The sequence below is a fragment of the Pogoniulus pusillus genome, chromosome 2, assembly GCF_015220805.1.
Source record: "Pogoniulus pusillus isolate bPogPus1 chromosome 2, bPogPus1.pri, whole genome shotgun sequence".
NCBI lineage: Eukaryota > Metazoa > Chordata > Aves > Piciformes > Lybiidae > Pogoniulus > Pogoniulus pusillus.
This window is the reverse complement of record NC_087265.1, coordinates 35,693-58,532: the sequence shown is the minus strand read 5'-3', so window position 1 is coordinate 58,532 and position 22,840 is coordinate 35,693. Positions and strand designations below refer to the sequence as shown.

General features: G+C 46.1%; 1 protein-coding gene across 1 annotated transcript in view; it reads right to left on the bottom strand.

Annotated features, from left to right (window-relative positions):
- Positions 1-1,374: 1,374 nt before the first annotated feature.
- The window catches only part of LOC135181306 (histamine N-methyltransferase-like), a 56,606-nt gene continuing 35,140 nt past the window's right edge, over positions 1,375-22,840 (bottom strand). The window contains 9 exon segments of the mRNA XM_064154381.1: positions 1,375-1,414; positions 1,416-1,669; positions 1,671-1,729; positions 4,991-5,084; positions 5,648-5,778; positions 9,531-9,638; positions 15,725-15,777; positions 16,648-16,700; positions 16,702-16,863. Of these exon segments, the coding sequence (XP_064010451.1) occupies positions 1,375-1,414; positions 1,416-1,669; positions 1,671-1,729; positions 4,991-5,084; positions 5,648-5,778; positions 9,531-9,638; positions 15,725-15,777; positions 16,648-16,700; positions 16,702-16,803 (894 nt within the window). The 5' untranslated portion in view covers positions 16,804-16,863.

Genomic DNA, 22,840 nt, shown 5'->3' with positions numbered 1-22,840 from the left:
TTTTGGTGACATTCACCAGAGAAGCATGAGCAATGGCAGAGGACTGCCCTGGACTGTCTGAGTTTAGATAAGAAATTTTATTCTCCAGCCTGGGGTGAAACTGCCTTTTCCCGTAGTAGATTCTGCTTTTAAATAAGACTCCATGAAACACCCCGACAGAAAGGGTGACTCCACTGCCTAGGAAGGTGGTGGAGTCACCATCCCTGAAGGTCTTCAAGAAAAGATTGGATGAGTCACTTGGCGGCGTGGTTTAGCTGGTGTTGTGGTGTTAGGTTACAGGCTGGACCTGGATGATCTCGGAGGTCTTTTCCAGCCTCGGTGACTGTGTGATTCTCTGAAACATCATGCACCCAGCAAGTGCTACCTCTCCCCAGCCTCTCCTTTTCTGATTAAGGAGAGGAAGGAGCACGGACTCACCTTGAATTTCCCTTTTTTTTTTGGGGTACGTGTGTTCATATCCTCTTCTTTTCTCTCCAAACCATTTATTTTATTCCTCATCTCTCCCAAATTTTCAAAGCAAACTTTGTCCCAAAAGTCTGAAAAAACTTTTCTCTTGTGTTTTTTTTACAACTGCTAAACCAGAAAAAAACAAGCAAACGAACAAAACCCAACCAACCAACGACAGCAACAAAAAGCCAGGACATGCTCCTGCATTTTATTGCTGGGTTTTGTTGTTGGATTTTGTGGTGTATTGTCTGGGTTTTTTGTTCTGGATTTGGTGTCAGTTACTGGGAAATGTGTGTGTTTCTCGTAATCCACGCTAAAACAGATATAAGCAACTCTTAATGCCCAACACGTTCTCCTGTTAATCACTTCAAATCTTTAATAATCTATATTGTATCAGAATCCAGGGGGGGTTGCACTTGATGATCCTGGGGGGGTCCCTTCCAACTCTTAACATCCTGTGTGATCCTGTGAGTAATGCATATGCAAAAATAAAGCTCACTTCATGCAGCTAAAACATTAACTATTGTAGGGGCATTTCAGTGCTAAGTGCAATCATGCCAGCTGCCCTGAGAAGCTGAGATTTCTTTACTTGGTCTGTAGAGAGTTCTTGAATGAAGATGATGAAACCATGAATTGTTCTGGGTTAGAGCTTAGGAAATGCTCAGATGTCTACAGTGTCTGAGTGGACGGTCTGACCTATATTTGATTGCACTCCATCAACAGCTTACCAAGTTAGGCATTCATAGGCTAATGCAGAGTTAATTTGGCATTAACTTATAACAACAGATATTATTTGGTTAGCAGGATTCAAAAATACTGAAGAAAACTCAGTCATTTATATGTATGAAAAGTGATATTTCAGTTGTTAACAGCTTGTGCCTGACTGTTTTCTGTTTTCTTTGGATTAAGAAGCAAGAAGAAGTTAACTCATGGTTCAATCACTATTGCACTCATGTTGTTGTTAAAAGCACTTCCCATCTCTTTCTTCACTGCATCCAGGCTTTCTTAACGCTTCCATTACCTGCTGCTTTAGTTTAGGAGGAGCTGTTTTAGAGAAGTTGCAAGTTGTTGTCAGGAAATCCAGCAACAGGTCTCCATCCTTCTTCCCCTCAATAAGGCAGCTTGTTATGTCCAAGTGAGATGGGAGCTCCCAGACCTGACACTTCATCCCAGCTGAATCCAGTATCTTTTTGATGTCATCAGAGGCAACATAAGTGCAGAGAGCCTTCTAAAGGGAAGGAGGTTTCATACTTCCTCCACAGCCTTTTCCAGCCACTGTTTTCTGAGAGATAACCCATCAGAAAAATGGAATAAGGAAAATCACTATTTGAAGACATTTCTGATCATCTGGGTTTTTTAACAGTTGTTCTGCTTATGAATAGGATCTCTCCAGAGCAGGACATGTCCTGGAGCATGGTGGCCACAGCTACCTCCCCTGTTCTGAGCCCTGGGGTCGTGGGAGGCTGTGGTAGGCCATGGACAACTTACCTACCCTGGAGCTCCAGCACCTCCCACCAGCTGAGGCCAAAGCAATTCAGTGCACTGACTCCTTCCCCCTTCTGCTCCCAACATGCTGCACTCCTCTGTTTCATGGCACACAGGCAGTTTCTCTCAAGACACCTTTACAGTGCACATACTGAACACAAGCTGTTCGGCTGCCATTTGTCATTTTCACTGGCTCCCCAGGTTTCAGCTGCCTGTTTGGAAGACCAAATCCTCTCCTATTCCTGCCCTAATTACTTCATGGTTGAGCTGCACGTAGGCTTCATTGAAACAACTCATTACAGTAAACTATCCTCTCTACTCTGTGAAATATGTGGGGTACAGAAAACCCTGTTCATCTTGTCCATGAGCTTGATGGATGGTGGAGAAAAGGATGTGAAGCACAGAATCTGGAATGAAGACTTGTCATCCTCCCAGCCTTCAGCCTCTGCTGCCATCATACTCACAAGCTGTTGGGCATGGGCAATCAGAAGGCTGCCTCTCATCCCAAGCAGATCTTCCTAGTAGTGCCATAGGGACTTTTTATCTGAGTGCTTTTGGGGTGTGCAAAGATGAAGAATGAAGAAGGAAAAGGTTCCTGCACCACCACAATCACCTCCAGAAGTAAGCCTAAGCCAAGCCCATAGTTATGCATGCACCTCTTCTCAAGGGCCATTTGGCAAAGAAAATCAGCTGGGCAAGCTGAAACCTCCCCTAGATGTGTCTTCACTTCTCTATTTTTCCCTCAGCTTGGTTCTCTGGTTCAGCATTTTCTGCTATAAATCACTTATAAAGGGGGATCACCCAGAATGACTGAACAGGATGAAATATTTTGAGCCTAATGAGCAGGTCTTGAGAGTTGCAACTATAAATCTTCATAACAACTAAAACAAGTTACTTGGCAGTTTTGCAAATGCTTTCTCTGCAAGCAGTTATGTAGAGTCAAATAAACAGTTTGGTGTTATGAAAAGGGGCTAAAATATTTCCTTTCACCTGGTGGAAATTGAATGTGGAGCACTAATTGCAAAAAATTTGCTGGTGTCAGTGTTGTGTGACTCAGTGCCAGCTCCAAGCCCAGTAATTATCCACTACCTGAATGCAGCATTATTGTAATAGCTCTCCACAGGCTCAGCATCTGGCACTGCTTTTGTTTTCAAGGCCCTATAAACAGCTTCCCTAAAATGTGTTAAAAATAACATCACACAGCTCTTGCAGCTTGCTTGCTCTCTGGACAGGGATGGAACAGGAGGGATTTCAGACCTCACTGACTGGCCAAGCCCTCTCCTATCAATGCTGTTGCCAGATTGGTTTTTAATTAACACATCCTAATGTGTTTGTGTTGGAGATGACATTACCTTAATTTTTGGCATTGAGCTTTGTTCTGCTTATTTTTCAGCACCTCTTTTTTCTTTGGTGCTTATTTTCATAGCACTTCTTCCTTCCCCTCTCTATACTTTCCTTTCTCCTTCCTTTCCTCTCTGCTATTCTGAGCCTTATTTCTCTCTCCCATTCTCTTTCTGGCCCAAAAAATTTCTGCTCCACCAGAAAACACAGCATAGCCTGGCCCAGAGAGCACTTCAAATTATTTTCATGAATTCAGAGTGTTAGTCACATTAATTTTGAATAGAATGTTCCTCCCTGTATTCACATTTTGTGAGTATCCAGAGGGACAGGTTAAGCAACTGGAAGAGTTTCAATTAACTATCAGCAGGTAATCAGCAATAGTCTGGTATTGTGATCTGTTCTCATTCAGCCAAAGAACAGGAACAGTATCTCATGTCATCTGAAATACAGATTTCTTGTAGTGAACTGCTTGAAACACTTTAAACCAAAAACATTTTGGGGAGTAAATAAATTCATGCCAGAGAAGTGTCACTTGGTTGTGGATGCTTCACGAGCACACAAAAAGGAAGCATTCTTCATCAAACATGTTACCATTTTCATAGAATGGTCTGAGCCGAAAGGGACCTCCAAAGCTCGTCCAGTCCAGCCTCTTCTGCAGTCAACAGGAACATCCTCCACCAGATCAGGTTGCCCACAGCCCTGTCGAGCCTCACCCTGAATATCTCCAGGGATGGGGCCTCAACCACCTCCCTAGACAACCTGTTCCAGTGCTTCACCACCATCACAGTGAAGAACCTGTTCCTAACATCCAATCTAAATCTGCTCTTTAGTTTGAAGCCGTTGCTCATGGTCCTGCATGGCTTACAGTCAAGGCCAAATCCAATGAAAAGTTAAGCTTAAACCTCTGAACAAATAACACAACATCCCTGATAAGACTGTCAGATGTGACTGTTTACACAGCTAAGATTTCCATAGCTTGTAAGGCAAATGAAAGACTTCCTGCACTCAAATTAGATCTCACTGCTGCAGTATTTGTAGTGTACCTTTCCCAAGGCACTCAAAGGTCATTCATTACTCCTGCATTTTCCTGCTGCACTGACCACAGAATATCTCTTTGAGATGTGAAACAGCCTAAGGATGCTGTTTTCTACTCAAAATGATAATATTAGGGAAATGGGTAGTTTGAGAAGCAAATGAACCATACATACTCCACTACCTGCTGTATGGCATGACTGAACCGTGCCATAGCTGTTTGCACGATGCCTTAAGTCTCCAGGAGTGAGGCAACGTGGTGCCCAGCCTGAAAAGTCTTCTACAGGAAATAGCAGAGGCTGAAATAGTACCCACCCTGAGGGTGAAAAACATGAGACAGAGACTCTGGCCTACCTCAGGGCTATCTGCTGCTGTTGATCATTGGCCAGGTTGTAGGATGAGGAAGGGCAAGAGAAAGGCACTTTGTGCCCACAGGTTTGCTGGCTGACAAAGCCTTCAGCTTTGCCATCTGCAGCACAGAGCTGCACAGATGTAGAGAGCATGCAGATTCCAATGGAGGTAGATGAGTGGACACCACTTGCTAGACAGCCAGTACACCTCTAGTGGGTGATAAAGGAAGTCTGAAGTAAAAACATGCATTGGCTTAGAGCTGGTCTGTGTTGAATTAACAGGAAGCCCAGAGGTCCGTACAGCCCTTGCCCAGCACTGCTGGAGCAGCTCTCACCTGAGCCCACAATAATGAGGAGCCTCTCCTGTGTTTCCAGGGAGCTGTGGAAACACTGGATAATTGCTGGGATGTCTTTCACATAATACAGCACCTGGAAAGAGCAGAGATGCAGTCCTGGTGAATATTATAACTGGTACCACTAGATAAAAGAAATCAAGCTAGGGCAGTCTTGTCAGACCAGTGGCAGGACCATAAGCCACATTAGCACAAGTCCACGCAGTGGGCTCATGCTGTGAGTTCAGGGCTGTCACCTCCTTGTCTGCTCTCTGACTCTTCCAGGACCAAGCTCATTCCTTCGTTAGCCTGAAATAAATAAAGTTGGCTTTCTCAGCACTGAAGGTGACTTGCAATGGCTTCTGTAAAGTTGGAAATACAAAAGCAGTTTCTTGGAGAGGACAAGGAGCTTTGAGAACACTGGTTAAAATGTACTTTCAATTGACTGCTACCTACAGCCTGCTTAACAGGACTGCTGTGCTCAGAGCTGCTTTACTCTAACTCATCTCTCATTTTTGCAGTTCACTTATGCTTAAATACTTTAAATTACAGAGAAATAAACTCATCCTTCTTCCCTTTAGATTGGATACTGAGGTCACATACTTCATGCACACTTGTAGCAGCCAAATCTTTGACCAATTCCTTTGCAGACTTTTTTACCTGGATCATGTGAATGAAATCCCATTTTTTAGACTTCTTTTCTGCATTTATTCAACTTTCAAATTCATAAGATGTCTCCTTATGCCAGGTAAACTTTACATTCTCAAGATTTGGTGTCTTACCCACATGCTCTGAAATATAGGAGAAGGCAGGACAGAGTTATCTCAGTTGCAAATACAGGACCAATTTCCATTCAGGGCTTTAATGCATTCAAAAATAATATTAGGCAGAGAGTCCTGGTATTGTTTTAACACAGCAGTGGAATATTTGGGACTTTGAGCCTGTGTGTGAGAAAGGAACAGCCTTCCAATACTTGAAGGAGGCCCACAAGAAAGCCAGGGAAGGACTTTTTACAAGCACCTGTGATAGGACAAGAAGGAATGGATTGAAGATTGAGGAGGGCAGATTTAGGGAGATCAGAAAGGGATTTTTTGCACTGTGGGTGGTGGGACACTGGAGCAGATTGACCAGGGAGGTCGTGGATGCCCCCTCCCTGGAAGTGTTTGAGACCTTGAGCAGCTTGGTCTAGTGCAAGGTGTTCCTGCCATGGTGAGGAGCTGAGGTGTGATCTTTGGGGTCTCTTCCAAGTCAAACCATTCTATGATACCATGATTCTGAGGTCTTTGTAGGACAAAGTCTTAAGAAGGTCTGATGCTTTTCCTTTGCACTCTCACATGGTCTGGTCCAGTCTTTACCTGATTAAAAAAATTAAAAAGGAACAACCTCTTTCCCATGACTGGCTCAAGCTGAATTAAAAGGTATTGGCTGGAATTAGCAATTATGAGGTCCAAGCAGCATATTTTGTGTTGGATGGGAGAAGAGCTGATGACACTTAGGTGCCATGCAAGACCTATGTGGCTGAGTAAAGGCCAGGCCATGGCAAGGCTTCTCCAGAAACTGAACAGTGGGTCAAAGGGGTTATATTTGAGACAAACACAATTAAAAGGTCAAGAAGAGAAGAGAAGGCAAATAGCTCACTCTGGAAGCAGGTCATGGAGATGATGAGAGAGGAAAGGTGCTGTGAACAAAGACCCATCTTTTGGCATTTGACTTCTCTTGTGTTCAAAGAATTTCTCAAAACTTGAGAGGTTTGGCCAGCTGTTTGGGGTTAAATGGACCATGGTGTTTCAAAGCAAAGAGCAGTATAGAGTGACAGGTGGCCTGCTCCTGGACCTTGATACAGTGCTCTTTCAACAACTGAGAAAAGCAGGAAGCTGGAGAAGAGGGTTCAAGGAATAAGTTGTTCTGAGGGCCTGGCTCATAACTGCATTTCTTTGCCTTTCCTGGGAGCAAACCTGAGAGATAATTTCATAGTTTAGGCGATGCTGGAATACTAATGTCCATCTGCTGGCATATGGAGCTCAGCTCACTGTGCTCCTGCCTGCTGTTTGGGATTGCTCCAGGACAAAGCTAGCTCTGATGTGATTCCTGTGCTTCACTGGAGTTAGCATAAGCTTCAAATTAAGATGGCCCAAAGGCAGACTGAGCCTTAGCTACAGAACACATGTCCATGACAACATGATTTGCTAAAAGCAGTGCCTGTACACCACTAACCACAATGGGCTCTGCCTAGGGTGTACACACTTCAGACAGATGCAGACTGCTCCATCAATGCTTGTCTCCACCCTCTTATGGTTGGAAATAGGCCACCCCTTTCTGATGCTGCTGATGTTCTTTTCACTTCCATTCATCAGTCACCAGCCCAGGCACTTGCAGTTCAGATTTAATTTGCTCTTTTAAACTCAGGCTTCATTCAGCAACAGTTCAAGTCACCACAACAAATCATCTGGTGCAGTCCAGTTCACTTCAGTTACTTGACAGCCTGCAAGCAGGCGTCAAAAAGAAAACGGCATTGCTTGTCAGGCTTTTAAAGCCAGAATTCAGAAAGTAAAAACTCATTCTTGCTATGGGAAGTTTCTGTTCAAAGACTCATCTGAACCCAAAATGTACCAATCTAACCTTTCCTCTCTAAGGAAAAGTTTTCCTTACTTGTCTGCCAAGTTTGTCCCAGGCTGTTGTCTGCTCAGAAGCTGGTGTGTGGCCTTAATGGAAGCCATCAAACCTTAACTGCCTGCCTTTGTGCCACGCAGGCAATGGCAACACAGCTCGGCTCTGGGGCCACCAACACTCCAACCATGGTCAGCCGGGGATTTCACCTGGACATGAACCAGGAATGCAGAAAAGCCACATCCTTGACATGGGGCTTTGAGGAGAGCCTCTGTCGTATGACACAGCCTAAGAGAAACCTCCGTTTGTCACCACTGCACACTCCAGTGTGAAGTTTCTCTTGTGAGTATGGCTTCTCCTTCGCAAGGAGAAAGTATCTGCTTAAGCAGAACACATAACTGTTGAGTCCTCAGAGGCACAGATAATGTTTCTAATTCTCCTCGGAAAATCTTAGGGCTCAGAAACCTCATTAATGATACCTACTGGGGACATGATTAATTACCAAATAAGAAAGTTTAAAGAAAAAATTCAGATGAATATTTCATTTCGAATTTAGCATAAAACTTAAGGACAACGTCTTATATTTTCCTTAACTTTCTTCTGCACAGCAACTCACTGAAACGGGGCAGAACTGCTGCTTAATTGGTGGTAGGTGGTGGGACCACTAGAAAGATTCAGCACAAATCTGGTCTCTTGTAGCCTATGGCACATGGCCCAGATAGGGCAGTAATGTCATATGCAAGTGTCCAACCTGTCCTTTATTCAGGACAAATGTTCTGTTGCCCATTCTTCACCATCTCAGCCTGAAGCAATGTAAAACCTCCTGGGATTTTGCATGAGCCATCTTATCAAAGATCGGGTCCATGTAACACAGGGACAGGCATTGAAACTCATGTGTTTCCTGGGAGCCTTTGGTGCTTCCGGTGACTCTGAGCCTCAAGACTGCTGGGAGTAAGAGGTTGTTACTATTTTGCCTTCCACAAGTTGCTTTATACTGGAAATACTTTCTTTTTAAGGACTTGAGTGTGAGCTGGAGAGTTACAATGTGGTTTTGCAGCCTGGACTCTGCTTTGGAGCATTTCCAATGATGCAGACTGCTGATGAGGTTCCTCATAACTGCCACATCCATTCAGCAGCCACCTTCTGGCAGGGTGTGCTCTGCTCAGGGCTACTCGTATCCTGTACAGTGTAGCTGGTGTCACTTCCAGACCAGACCATAATTACCTGCTGAGGTAAAGCCTGATAGCTGTTAATCCGGTGCTAATCAAACTGCAGATGGATATTTAATGCTTACTTTGTAGGGCAATTCAACCAAAACACCCCTGCTAACATTCATTCCTCCTTGGAAAATGCTTGGTTTTCCTTCATGGATGTTGCTCAGACCTTTGGGCTGGTAGAGGGAAAGAAGCTGCAAGCCACAGAGCTCACTGCAAAAGTCTGTCCTGCCTCTCTTGCTTTCCCTTCCATGCTTTCTGAGTCAAAGGATGGTGACTAACGCAGTGCAGCACTGCGAGGTTCAGCTGTTTGTTATTGGGAAAGGATTTTTATGATATGCAAGAACTACCACGAGACACTAAAAGTTTCCCTTTGATGCTGAAGAAGGATCCTGATTCAGTGCAATCTGAAGGAGAAGAGCTTTTAGAAATGTGGGGATTTGCTCTATTCCTGTACAATCACCCCTCAGTTCCCACCCTGAGTAGCTTTTAAAGTCTGCCTAACACAGAGTTCTTTGCACTGTGAGAGACTAAGATTTTAATGAGAGACTGAACACTGTTCAGAAGCAGTGCAAGCAAAGAATCATAGAGTAGTGATTTTTTTAACTTTTAAGGTCCAATACTGACAAGAAAGAATTTGAATATGGGGTCCTCCAGTGTCCAACCCTTTCTAATGCACTTGTCATACTTAATGTAAACTTAATTTATCTACTAAAAAATGCCTTTGTACATCATGATTTGCTCACCACTTGGCTCTATCACCTCATTGTGGATGGTGGCCCCTGGATATCTGGCTTGTACTTTTGAGACGATCAGCAGGTCAGTCTCACCTAGGGAAGCAGGAGACATGAAATACAAGATGAAAGCAAAGTTTAGGCAGATGTCTTCTCCACCATCACCACATCCCCAGATTTGAAGACTGGTATCTGCCCTTCATGTGCTGGAAGTGTACCACACAGATACATGTAGCTGCCTTGTATTCTCACCTGACTGCCAGTGAGGCTTTAGCTCAGATTTGAGGAAAAATTTAACTCAGTTCCTGTTATCTTAATTCTTCCCCCTTGTCTACCACCATCGGTGCCAAGGGGAAGCAGGCACAGGCCTGGCTCTGTCCGCATTTTCTGGACATAGCTCCACCTCCTAGGAGAGATCCTAAATGACTTGGATGGTTCCAGTTCTGGTGGTCCCACATTGCCAGCAAACTCGGCACAACTTCTTAGGAGTCAGTAGCAGCATTTTTAGCCAAGCACCTCACTGGTAGGTAAGAGAGAATGTGAGCTCACACTGCAATTAGAAGCAACACTCATGCCCAGCTGTCTTTGGTGCCCTCTGGCCTTTTCCGTGAGCATGATGAGCAGTACACACAACATTTGTGTTTGTCCAGCCCCTGCTTGCAGATAGCCCAGAACTGGCTATGCTTTCTTTGTGAGGAACAGTTCTCTCTGGACACTGTTCAAGCCAGCAGCAATTATTTTACTGATGCAAGTATCAGGTAGATTCAACATTTCGAACTCTAGAGCTGCCATCGCTCTTGGCCACCTCCTCCAATGCACAATATAGGAAGCTCTGGAGATTATGTGTCTGGCTGAGGCATGGGTGCTGCTTGGTTAGCTTTCCTTAGGATCACTTCTGCCTATTGTCCTTGAATGCATTTTATGTGAAAGTGGAAGAATTAAGGTGGAAAGAGTAGAGCAGAGAGTAGCTGTGGTGAACGGTAGAGCCAAAGGTTGTGCTACAGACAATTGTCACATGCTGTCTTGGCTCCCGCACACAACTCCATGTTACAAACCCCCCCACAAATGAGCAAATGAACAGAATGCCACTCAGCAAACCCCGACGGCCAGACATGCTCTTGCTGAGGGAGGGCCCCATTGTATTTCACAGTATCACAGTATCACAGTATCACCAAGGTTGGAAGAGACCTCACAGATCATCAAGTCCAACCCTTTACCACAGTGCCCAAGGCTAGACCATGGCACCAAGTGCCACATCCAACCTTGCCTTGAACTGCCCCAGGGACGACGACTCCACCACCTCCCCGGGCAGCCCATTCCAGTGTCCAATGACTCTCTCAGTGAAGAACTTTCTCCTCACCTCGAGCCGAAATTTCCCCTGGCGCAGCCTGAGGCTGTGTCCTCTCGTTCTGGTGCTGGCCACCTGAGAGAAGAGAGCAACCTCCCCCTGGCCACAACCACCCCTCAGGTAGTTGTAGACAGCAATAAGGTCACCCCTGAGCCTCCTCCTCTCCAGGCTAAACAACCCCAGCTCCCTCAGCCTCTCCTCGTAGGGCTTGTGCTCGAGGCCTCTCCCCAGCCTCGTCGCCCTTCTCTGGACACGCTCAAGCATCTCAATGTTCCCTCCTAAACTGGGGGGCCCAGAACTGAACGCAGTACTCGAGGTGTGGTCTGACCAGTGCAGAGTACAGGGGCAGAATGACCTCCCTGATCCTGCTGACCACACCATTCCTGATGCAGGCATTCTCTGCCCATCCTCATGAGTTGCAGTGCCCCTGGGTTCCCAACACTTCAGAGTTAGCTCCATTATACAGATTTGAGGCAGAGAATGAAGATATTTGGGATTAAACAGCCATGCTGTGTTCCCCAGAGCTCAACTCAGCACACCAGGCTGACCCCTGAAAGGGTCCTTTTCACTATTAAGTGAGTGATGCCATCACCCAACATCACCAGGGGTCAAAATCAGGAGCTCTAGCTGCACGTTTACTGCCCTGAGCATTTCACATCAAAAAGCCAAAGAAGAGCCCATTTTTTTTCAGATCGGTGTCTCCCTTAAAGCAGCCAATAGCACCAAAATTTGCATGGCGTCTGTGCGGGCATGTTCTTTGAGGGAGGGAAGCCGAGGTTCTGAAGTAGCAGAGATAACTGCAGCTTTGCTGTCACTGCAAGCCCTGCAGTCTGTTGGAAAATTGGAGCAAAGCCACTCACCTACAGACTGCATTTGGTAAAATTTGGGAACACAGACTCTGTAATGACCTACTGTAGTATTCTGGGTTTTGATTACTTTACCAACTTGCTGTAAAATAGTTTAGCCCTTTGCAAAGGATGTGCAGGTCTTGATAGAAAAACAACAGCTGAATTTCACTTTCCCATATGCACACTTTGCAGACAGGTTCATATATTCCATCGCACTCCTCTGTGAGCAAACCACCATTGTACTGTTTTTAGCCACAAAACCCCCATCCCTGTCTCATGGTTTTATCCACAACCTTAACTGACTCCAGTTAGCTCTTCTATATGCAAACAAGTGTCCTGAGGCATTTTACAGTCGAATCAGTGGCAGCTTGCATTATCAACAGTTTGGCAATTAGGCTATACGAATTATTTAAACTCTCCAAGACAATTACCTTTTAAAGGCTGCTGCTATGTTCACCATTAAGTTTCTAATTAAACATTTTACGTAACAGCATAGTTTATAGCACAATTGCTACTTTATAGCAGCATTGATGACTTTTATGGTTTTAAAGGTACAGAGTGCTGCATGCTGAAGTCTGAACTTAATAAGGCAAAGGCTGTAAGCAAAGGCCAGCGCTGTGGATGGGGATTGCAGTGGGATATGATGATGCTACATTAAATGCTTTGCTTATCTCCTGAGGTGGAAAAGCAGAAAGGAAACTCTTTCCTTCCATGTTCCCTCCCTGCAAATCTCAGGGCCAGATGGCTCCAGGGCAGCAAGCTCTATCACTGTCCTCTGACATCAGCCAGGGTTAGCTGGGGAGATTTGGGACTTTGCTCCCTCATCACCTCCCATGATGGGAACAAGCCAACAAGCAGCATAGTTTCAGTAGTTTGGGAAATTTTATATCAGAAAATGAGCTTTGCCTACACATTATTGTTCAACATATTCATCAATGACCAGGATCAAAAGGACAGAGTGTACCCTTGACAAGTTTGCTGATGACACAAAACTGGTGTCTGACACACCATCAGGCTGTGCTGCCATTCAGCAAGACCTGGGTAGACTGGAGAGTTGGGCAGAGTAACCTAGTGAAGCTCAACACGGGCCAGTGTAAAGTCCTGTACCTGGGCAGGAATAACCCCATGCATCAGTACAGGTTAGGGGTTGCTCTGCTGAAGAACAGCTCTGCAGAGAAGGACCTGGGAGTTCTGGTGGACAAGCTCACCAAGAGCCAGAAGCATGCTCTTGTGGCAAAGGCAGCAGATGGTCTCCTGAGGTGCATCAAAAAGAGTGTGGCCAGCAGGTTTGAGGGAGGTTCTCCTCCTGCTCTACTCTGCCCTAGTGGGACTGATTAAACTGAAGTATTGTGTCCAGATGTGGGTTCTTCAGTTCAAGAGAGACAGGCAAATACTGGAGAGAGTTCAGTGGAGGGTGAAATAGATGGTGAAGGAGACTGGAGCACCTCCCTTACAAGCAGAGTCTGAAACTCAGTGCTGTTTATTCTGGAGAAGACTGAGAGGGGATCTTCTCAATGCTGATCAATTGCTAAATACATATGTCAAGAGTATGGGGCCAGAATCTTTCCAATGGTGCCCAGTGACAGGACAAGGGCCAACAGACACAAACGGTAACCCAAACATAAGGAGAAACTTTTGTCTTCTGGAGACATTCCTGCCCAACCTGATCTAGGTGAACCCACATTAGCAGTGGGGGTTGGACTGGATGATTTCCAGAGGTCCCTTCCAACTCCTGCCATTCTGTGATTCTATGATTGCTGATTCAATATCCGTCATGTTAAGCTGGAGTATCCCAGGTTAGAAAGTTAAATACTTCACCAAGTGCAGTGTCCTTGCTAGAAACATTAGTTTTGGCAGAGGAATGGTTTTGTTTGGAGAGCAATGTTCTTACTTGTCAGTCTGTCTGGCTTAGTATCATAGTATCATCAGGGTTGGAAGACACCTCACAGATCATCAAGTCCAACCCTTTACCACAGAGCTCAAGGCCAGACCATGGCACCAAGTGCCACGTCCAACCTTGCCTTGAACTGCCCCAGGGACGACGACTCCACCACCTCCCCGGGCAGCCCATTCCAGTGTCCAATGACTCTCTCAGTGAAGAACTTTCTCCTCACCTCCAGCCTAAATTTCCCCTGGCACAGCCTGAGGCTGTGTCCTCTTGTTCTGGAGCTGTCCACCTGAGAGAAGAGAGCAACCTCCCCCTGGCCACAACCACCCCTCAGGTAGTTGTAGACAGCAATAAGGTCACCTCTGAGCCTCCTCTTCTCCAGGCTAACCAATCCCAGCTCCCTCAGCCTCTCCTCGTAGGGCTGTGCTCAAGGCCTCTCCCCAGCCTCATTGCCCTTCTCTGGACACGCTCAAGCATCTCAATGTCCCTCCTAAACTGGGGGGCCCAGAACTGAACACAGTACTGAAGGTGTGGTCTAACCAGTGCAGAGTACAGGGGCAGAATGACCTCCCTGCTCCTGCTGGCCACACCATTCCTGATGCAGGCCAGGATGCCACTAGCTCTCTTGGCCACCTGGGCACACTGCTGGCTCATGTTCAGGCGGGTATCAATCAGCACCCCCAGATCCCTCTCTGTCTGGCTGCTCTCCAGCCACTCCAACCCCAGCCTGTATCTCTGCATGGGGTTGTTGTAGCCAAAGTGCAGCACCCTGCACTTGGAGCTATTGAACTCCATCCCATTGGACTCTGCCCATCTGTGCAGGCGGTCAAGGTCCCGCTGCAGAGCCCTTCTGCCCTCCAACTCAGCCACATCTGCCCCCAGCTTGGTGTCATCTGCAAACTGCTGATGACTGACTCCATGCCCTCATCCAGATCATCTATGAAGATGTTAAAGAGGATGGGGCCCAGCACAGATCCCTGAAGGACACCACTAGTGACAGCTGCCAGCTGGATGTGGCACCATTCACCACCACTCTCTGGGTCCGGCCCTCCAGCCAGTTCCTAACCCAGCACAGAGCGTTACCATCCAAGCCATGGGCTGACAGCTTAGCCAGCAGTTTGCTGTGGGGGACAGTGTCAAAGGCCTTGCTGAAGTCCAGACAGACCACATCCACAGGCCTCCCCACATCCACCAAGCAGTCACCTGATCATAGAAGGAGATCAGGTTGGAGAGGCAGGATCTGCCCTTCCTAAACCCATGCTGGCTGGACCTGAGCCCTTTGCCATCCCTTAGGTGCGCTCTTATCATCCCCAAGATAACCTGCTCCATCAGTTTCCCTGGCACTGAGGTCAGGCTGACAGGTCTAGAACCCTTGCCCACCATTCTCAGACATTTTTCCTTCTTAGAAGAGATTGACAAAGCTGAGATTAGTCTTTGGAGGTGATGCTACTAAAGGATTTAAACCAAATTATCTAAATTCATACAATATGTAAGCTTGATGACTTAATGGGCAGAATAGAAGTAAAAAACCCAGGCTTTAACCGAGGAAGAACTTATGCAAGAAGCCATTACTTGATGTCATTGCTTTTCCACCCAGGGAACTTCATATGAGAGACTTATTTCTTCTGATTCCTCCTGGATTTCTTCTGCAGTTTATATTCAGCTTTGTTTTGGAGGGGACAGTAACTCCAGGAGAGGATTGTGTATTGACTGTAGTCAGCAAGTATCTACAAGCAAAGCAGAGGTCAGCTGAGGCTGTTGTGTAGCATGTCAGGAGGCAGCAGTGATGGAGAGTTACCCCCTCCATAAGCGGTTACAAGGGAGAATAATTACAATGCAAGAAACAAAATACTATTCTGAGGAACGTGAGACATCATGGTGCTACTGTTTTGGGGTTTTTTCCTTGCTTTTTGGGAGCTGCTTTGTTTGAGTTTTTTTGCACAAAACCACTTAGGGGCAGTTGAAGTCTCTCTCTGCCTTCAAGGAGTGATGGCACAGAAGGAGGCCACTCATGAAGGACACAGAAAAATAGAGACATTTCCAGGCAGTGTGGCCCCACATCAGTTAATGCATATCTTTATTGAAGTTCATAGCATACCTGCTCCACCACCAACACTTAGAATATTGATTGTAGACTTCCCATCTCCAATACTGAAAAAAATGTTTATACACTGTAAAAGAGCTACCCAGCAGAGAGTGTTTCTGATTGCTCAGCAGAGATCCCACAAAGCACAAAATCAAATGCAGTGTGGACATACGTAAGCATGGCTGTGAACTGGAAAGAGGCACCACATTCAGGACTCTACTTTTTGGAGATTTCTGATGTCCAGTTATTTTGGCAATTTGTAAAGGAGTTTATCATGAATGTGCACAAGCAGCAGCAAATACATCTCCATGTATGTCCTTTGAGGACCAGAGACCTCCCTGGGTTTTAGAGCAGCAGCTTAAAGACCATTGGTAGAAGTCCTACATTTTGGAAGATGGGAAGGAAGAGAGACAGGGTAACACATTTGAAATCGCTGAGCAACACTTTCACAGAGCTGTGAAACCCCAGGTCTAGAGAAAGGCCTCCCTAGAGCCAGGATTTGACCCCAGCTGCCCACACCAGTCCAGAAAGTGAGGGGGTTCGGCAAAAAGCACACACCAGCAAGCAAACCAAGAGTGTTACTTACACATGCTGGAGAGAGACTAAATGTTAACTGAAAAGACTACTTTAAAAATATTATTTCAGTCATATTTAATGTTAGAAGGCAATCGCTGTTACTGCCTTTTTCACGTGTTCAGGTTGATTCAGGCTAAGCTGTATCTGCATCCAAGGAAACAATTCAGCCTGCTAGGCAGGTTCCATCCTGGAGAGCAGCCATTCAGTGGTGTGTGTAAATGAAATCTCCCACCAAGCCCTATGGGTGACCTACAGATAGGACAGGTGCTGGGGAACAGCAATCTGCCCCTTGCAGGCAGCCCCTTAACCTGGTCAAGCTCAAGCCGTTCTTCATCTCTCTGTGGCCACCTGCATGCTACCTTGCTGTCGCAGCTGGCAGCTGCTTCTCCAGGGCTGTCACAGCTGGCAGCTGCCTCTCCCATGCTCTGGTGCTCAGTGGAATTGGCAAGGAAGACACTGAAAGATAGGACATATCTGGCACGGTTGGATACCAAGCTTTCCATGGGTGTTGCCATGCTGGGGGTTGGAGTGGTGCAGGACTGGACGGGTTGCTCCCAGCAGCTCTTCTTTCAGACCTAGAGAAGGAATAAAAATTACTGAAGAGGTAACAGCCAGCACACCCCCAGACTTGGGTCTTCATCCTCAACCCTGCTACAGCACCTTAGAACACTTGAAAAGCGCTGTGCGGTTCTGCACAGAGACTGTAAATCAGGCATGAGCAGCAAAAGGTGATAGATCATCTCTAACCTGCACAGAAGAAATGCCAGCACTTCTAACTGCACTGACACAGGGCTCTGCTCAAACCCAGTAATAGGGTCTTCAGACCTTTCTTCAAAGAGAAACTCCCCTGCTTCTTGAGGGCATGGAGAGGCTCTAGAGACTTGCTCTAGACTAGAAAAAAGTGCAGCACACATCTCCGGAGATGCTGGCAGACGTCTCTATCTGGTTTTTTAATCTTTGGATGTTCTTAAAGGAAGTGTTAATAGTGGGGTGAAAACAATAAAAACCTCATAAACGCCCTCTTTCCTTTCCTGTTCCCTCTGAAGATAACAGTATAATTCCCATGGGACAAGCAATTTAATTCATGAAAGCCATGTGAGTTAGCAAAATGGACGTTGTGCTAAACCTGGTTTACACAGAGCCAGGAGCAGGGAAGGAAGAGTCTGCTACCAGGAAACAGGTTGTACCTTGAAGAGTGCACACAGACACGTTCATCCCTTCTTAAACGGCAGTTTAAGTCCCTCAAGTCTTGTCTTAACCGGCAAGGAGAATCACAGAATGTCAGAGACTGTAGGGACCTTGAAAGCTCATCCAGTCCAACCCCCCTACCAGAGCATGTTCTCCTACACCAGATCACACAGGAACACATCCAGGCAGGTCTTGAATATCTCTAGAGAGGGAGACTTTACAACTCCCCTGGGCAGCCTGTGCCAGGGCTCTGTCACCCAACAGGAGCATCGACTGGGAAGCTTCTCCCTGCAGAGTACATTCATGTTTTAGCAAGGGACGCTGAAAAGGCCTTCTTAAAAATTTCCCAGGAGTGAAAGTGCTGTGAATATCCCCCACCCTGAACAGTCATTCCCAAGGAAACGACTGCTGTTCCCTCAGGCTGTAGTGGCTGCACACCTTCTGTGAATGCTGTGGTTGGTTAGTGTATTTGCTTGCACAAAAGTCAAATACGAATAATTTTGACTGAAAAGGATTTTCTCAGAAGGTTATCTGTGGGAGAAGGGGTCTGTGAGAGTTGAGTGAAGGTAGCCTGATCCCTGGCTCGCAGCAAAGTGGACCTCAAAGGAGGTGCTTGATACTTCCCACAGCCGCCTCCAGTCCCTGATCACATCCTTTGAGCTCTTTCCCCATCACAGCCCAAGTAATTGCCATTCCCAGCGTGGTGTCCTGTATTTTTTACTCTCACTCTTTATCAGCTGCAGTGCTCCTTGCTCTTCCTTCCCTTTCTGCCCCGCAGTCCTGTAAGTGTTGCTTGTGGTAATTTATTTTTTATACCACTTCTGTCTCTCTCCTCAATCCAGCCACTGCCATTGTAGGCACTTCCCATGTGTCACTGCTTCTTTCAAGTATCATATTCTCCTGCAAGTCACCAACACAGCCAACTCAGCCTCCCCACTCTCCGCTCTTTACAGACTTTATGTTGCAAGGTATTTAAACTCACAGCTACTTTCCTGATTAAACAAACCTGGAAGCAGCTACAATAAAGGTATCAGGGTTTTATTAGAAAGCTACATTGCCATCTTGTTCTTTTTGTCCCTTTTCACCCCTTGTCTTCCCACAGACAAAAGCCTCTGAGTTTCTTTATATATATGCATGTATTCATGCTTTCATTGAGCTGGAATCTCTGTTCTGAGATAAGACTGTCCTGCAGATCACAGTCAGTGTTTTACTTGGGTTTCATTTTGTCTATGCTGTGAAAAAACCCTAGTGAACTTCTTGGTGGCTAAAGGATAGGTAAGAAAAGCACTTCAGGATTTAGTCCTTCAGCCACGGGGGCTCAGCTCCTCGTCACGATATGTTTCTCTGTTGCAGCCACATCTAGGGGGACTGGGAAGGGTAAGAAAGAGCAATAGGTAACACCTTCCAGGTTTGGGCACACAAAATGGGTATTTACAGAATCTGTTCAGAGCCCAGAGGAGCCAGACCTTCACTGTCATTATACCCCCCAGCTGTAGGACATTTGCTGAGTAATATGGGCTGAACGCTTCAGCCCATCACCTCCAGGCAGTGGCCCAGCTCTGGCTTTGCAGTAAACATCTGCACAGCCAGAGGTGACTAGAAATGGAGAAACATACAAAAATTGTCAGAGCAGGTAGAGAATCTTTATTTACTTACTTATTCCTCACTAGTGTAGCCTACAAACAACACCCCCAGATCTGATGTACTCTTCCAGCCATTTTCAAATCATAGAGTCAGTAAGGGTTGGAAGGGACCACAAGGATCATCCACTTCCAACCCCCCTGCCATGGGCAGGGACACCCTACCCTAGAGCAGGCTGCCCACAGCCTCAGCCAGCCTGGCCTTAAACACCTCTAGGGATGGGGCCTCAACCACCTCCCTGGGCAACCCACTCCAGGCTCTCACCACTCTCATGCTCAACAACTTCCTCCTCACGACCAGTCTGAACCTACCCATCTCCAGCTTTGCTCCATTCCCCCTGGTGCTGTAACTCCCTGACAGCCTAAAAAGTCCCTCCCCAGCTTTTTTGTTGCCCTCTTCAGATAATGAAAGGCTACAATAAGGTCACCTGGGAGCCTCCTCTTCTCCAGACTGAACAGCCCCAACTTTATGTTCCACAGGACACCTCGCACAAATTAGAGCTGTATCCACACGTGGGCACAAGCTCCACAGAGGACACTATTATTTTAGGTGTGCCTACAAGTCCAGACCTTGCTGCCAGTTAACAAATCTAAACAGAACAAGATGTGTCAGTCAGTCTGATCCCATCGTGCACAACAACCTGGCATTTTCTCTTCAGCTTTTTCCCCAGGGCACGTACCACTCACAGGAACATGGCACAGGGGCACTCCTCATGGGTCTCTTCATTTCTGCCTACCTGTAGCGATAGCAGCTGTCACAGTAACCCCCTGACCCAGCTGGGCTCAGAGTTTGTCTCTTCCATAAAGACAGCACAAAGCGGAACAAGTGCTGCACACCTGAGGCTGTGTCTGTGGGTGGCCTGGTAGAGGGAAAGTGGAGAGGAGTTAGGGATGTGTCAGCCCAGCTGTGATTGGCTGATAAAAACAACCACAAAACCCACAGAAACCCTCACCCTTCTCCCAGAAAAAGACCTGAGAAAAAAAAACCAACAACCAAACCCATAAAAACCACTGACAAGTCAACCCCCCACATTTCTCAGAAGTTAAAAACAAAGCACACACCACAGAAAGAGTAATGTGGCCAAGACTTAGGGAGAGCCCAGGGAGCTTCCAGCCTCACCCCAGCATGGCCTTTGTGTTTCTGTGTGGTGCAGACAACCCTCCTTTTCTCCCCTCATCTCGTTGCACAGGTGGCAAAAGAAGTTGTGGGGGTTCCAAATGTTGCTATAATTAAAACTGAAAGATGTTTTCATAGTATATAACTCCTACAGGTGGTATTTATCCAGATCCTGTCTTCAGGATATATGTGTAAAATACTCCAATTGACTGTAATTAGAGCAGCCCCTCACTTTGAAGTTATTGAGGCAAGCTTCAGGCAAAATGAGTTTTCCTTTGTGTATCACCAAGAGAACTGGGGAAAAAAAGTCTGAAGAAAAAGTGAGAAAAGGGTAAAAGCAGAGCTGTTTGCACAAGCACTTTTTAAAGTTATTAGCTATGTCCCTAGGTCAAGGTGCAGGAGGGTTAGAAATTCACTGATGCCTGCAAGAGCAAGCTGGAGCTTGGGAAAGCCCCTAAAAGACTGGCAAGTCAGTGAGGATATGAAAGAAAGCTCAAGCATTCATCCTGCTTTCACACACTTCAGCTAGCAGCAGCTTCTCACAGGCTTCTTGTTGCTATTTCTTAGTAATTAGGAGAAAAACTCCAGTTGAGCACAAGTAGTTCCTGGGTTGTCCTGCACAATGGGCAGCTCCATCCTAAGTAGAAAAAATAAGTGAAATGTGTGTTTATCATAGAGCAGAATCATAGAACCATTAAGGTTGGAAAAGACCTCTAAGTTCATCGAGCGCAGCTGTCAACCCAAGAGCACCATGCCCACTAAACCCTGTCTCAAAGCGCCATGTCTACCTGCAGGGATAGTGACTCCACCATTTCCCTGGGCAGCCTGTTCCAGTGTTTGAATATATCTTCTGATGGAAGGAATGCATCAAGTCAGGTAACAAGAAACAAGGTAGAATTGCTGGGTCAGCCACAAGACAAAAGCACCAGTTTTGATGAGGAAGCCCAGGTTCTACCTGAGACAGAAAGGTGCTGCAGTCATGATTCCCTTCTTCCATCATATCTTTGTCAGTGGCTTAGAACAAAAAGATTCTTGGGAGAAGGACAGTCAGAGACCACCCAGGTTTTTAAGAAAGGAGATATTCAGAAGCCATTCAGGATCTGGGGGATGGGCATAATCACAGACCACCCAGGATTTCAGGATGGAGATAATCACAGACCCCTGAGCATCTTTCTCTCAACAACGCTGAGACACCAAAGCCCCTGGGTGCAGTCTCACTGCAGACTGAACTACAACAGCCTTGTCCCAAAGCAAATGACTTTAAGGCCAGGCAGAAAACAAGAATTTCATTTTGTGAAACATTTGGGTTTGTTCCACAGGGACTTAATTGCCTTTTGTTTTGCTTTTGTATGACAATGAAAGCGTTTGGCAGAAGAAAACGTACTGCAGATAAGTGTATAAACCAGGGATTAAGACATTCGCTGGGGAGATGAGAACCTCCACATCAAATCTTTGATTTATTCCGGGAACCAGGCTTCTGTTAATCACCTTTATTTTTAGTTCAGTGGCCTAGTTGTGCTTTGGAATGGATGTACCTTTTTGTCACATCAGAAATGGAACATTAAGAGGAACGTGGGTTTGGAGGATCCTTGTACCCACTGAAAAGAAATAAATTATGCCGTAATTCAGGTTGAAAAATAATTCACTCAACCGCCCCTGGGACACTTACAGGACACAGAAACGCAGTGCACATCTTCAGGCTTGAAATACTCACTCCCTGAGTCATTACAGCTCCCCTGTAAGCAGTGTTTTAGGGAGCCAGAGTTTCAGTCTCAGCTTCATGCTCCTCCTCCTATGGAGTGAGGGTTTTTACAACCTCCCATCACAACCAGGATGGGCTGGGGCCCTGGTCCAGTGTGTTGACACTGGCCTGTCCTACCCTGGAGATAGAGGTACCCCATGGTTTGGGCAGAAACATGCCAGTGCTGGGATGCCTGGGCTGAGCTAGGGTAGGACAGAGGTAGATTTTGTCTGATTAAGGCAACAGTGCTGAGGCAACCAATTTGACTTACATAGCCTCTGACTTGGTGATGTGTAATATTTTGGTCATGCACCAAGAGTGATGTAACATTTGTATAGTGAGGAACATAGAGATTGAAAACTGGTGGACTGAAGCACTCAAAACGTAGGCAAAAGATTGAAGCCTTCAAAATAAAGACTACTTCTAATCAGAAAGAATAATTTCCTATCTCAGAAAAAAATGCTAGGGTTATAGGACAGCAAATAAGTGGCCTACTTGGTGGCTGCCTGGCATCGGGACAATGGCTCTGAATAGGTGTCACACATTTAATAGTAGTCTGTTGTGCTACAATTACAGAGGAGAAATCGACTGTGGGCTGAAGCCACAGAGCAGCCAAAACCAGGACAGTTGGACAACGTGGTGTTCATACACACAGAGCATTGGCCCTGTGCTACAGGCACAGGTAATTGAAGAAAATGGTCTGAGCAAGCAGTTCCAAGCACAGCCTAGGCTGCTAGCTTGCAGCTGCTACAGGGTTTTGTGTGTCCTTGACCAGACACAGCTGCAATGACTGCCAAGCACAAACACAGTATTTCAGTGTTAAAAGCCTCAACTGACCCTTTTGTTTCAGAGCTCTTCTAGAGAAA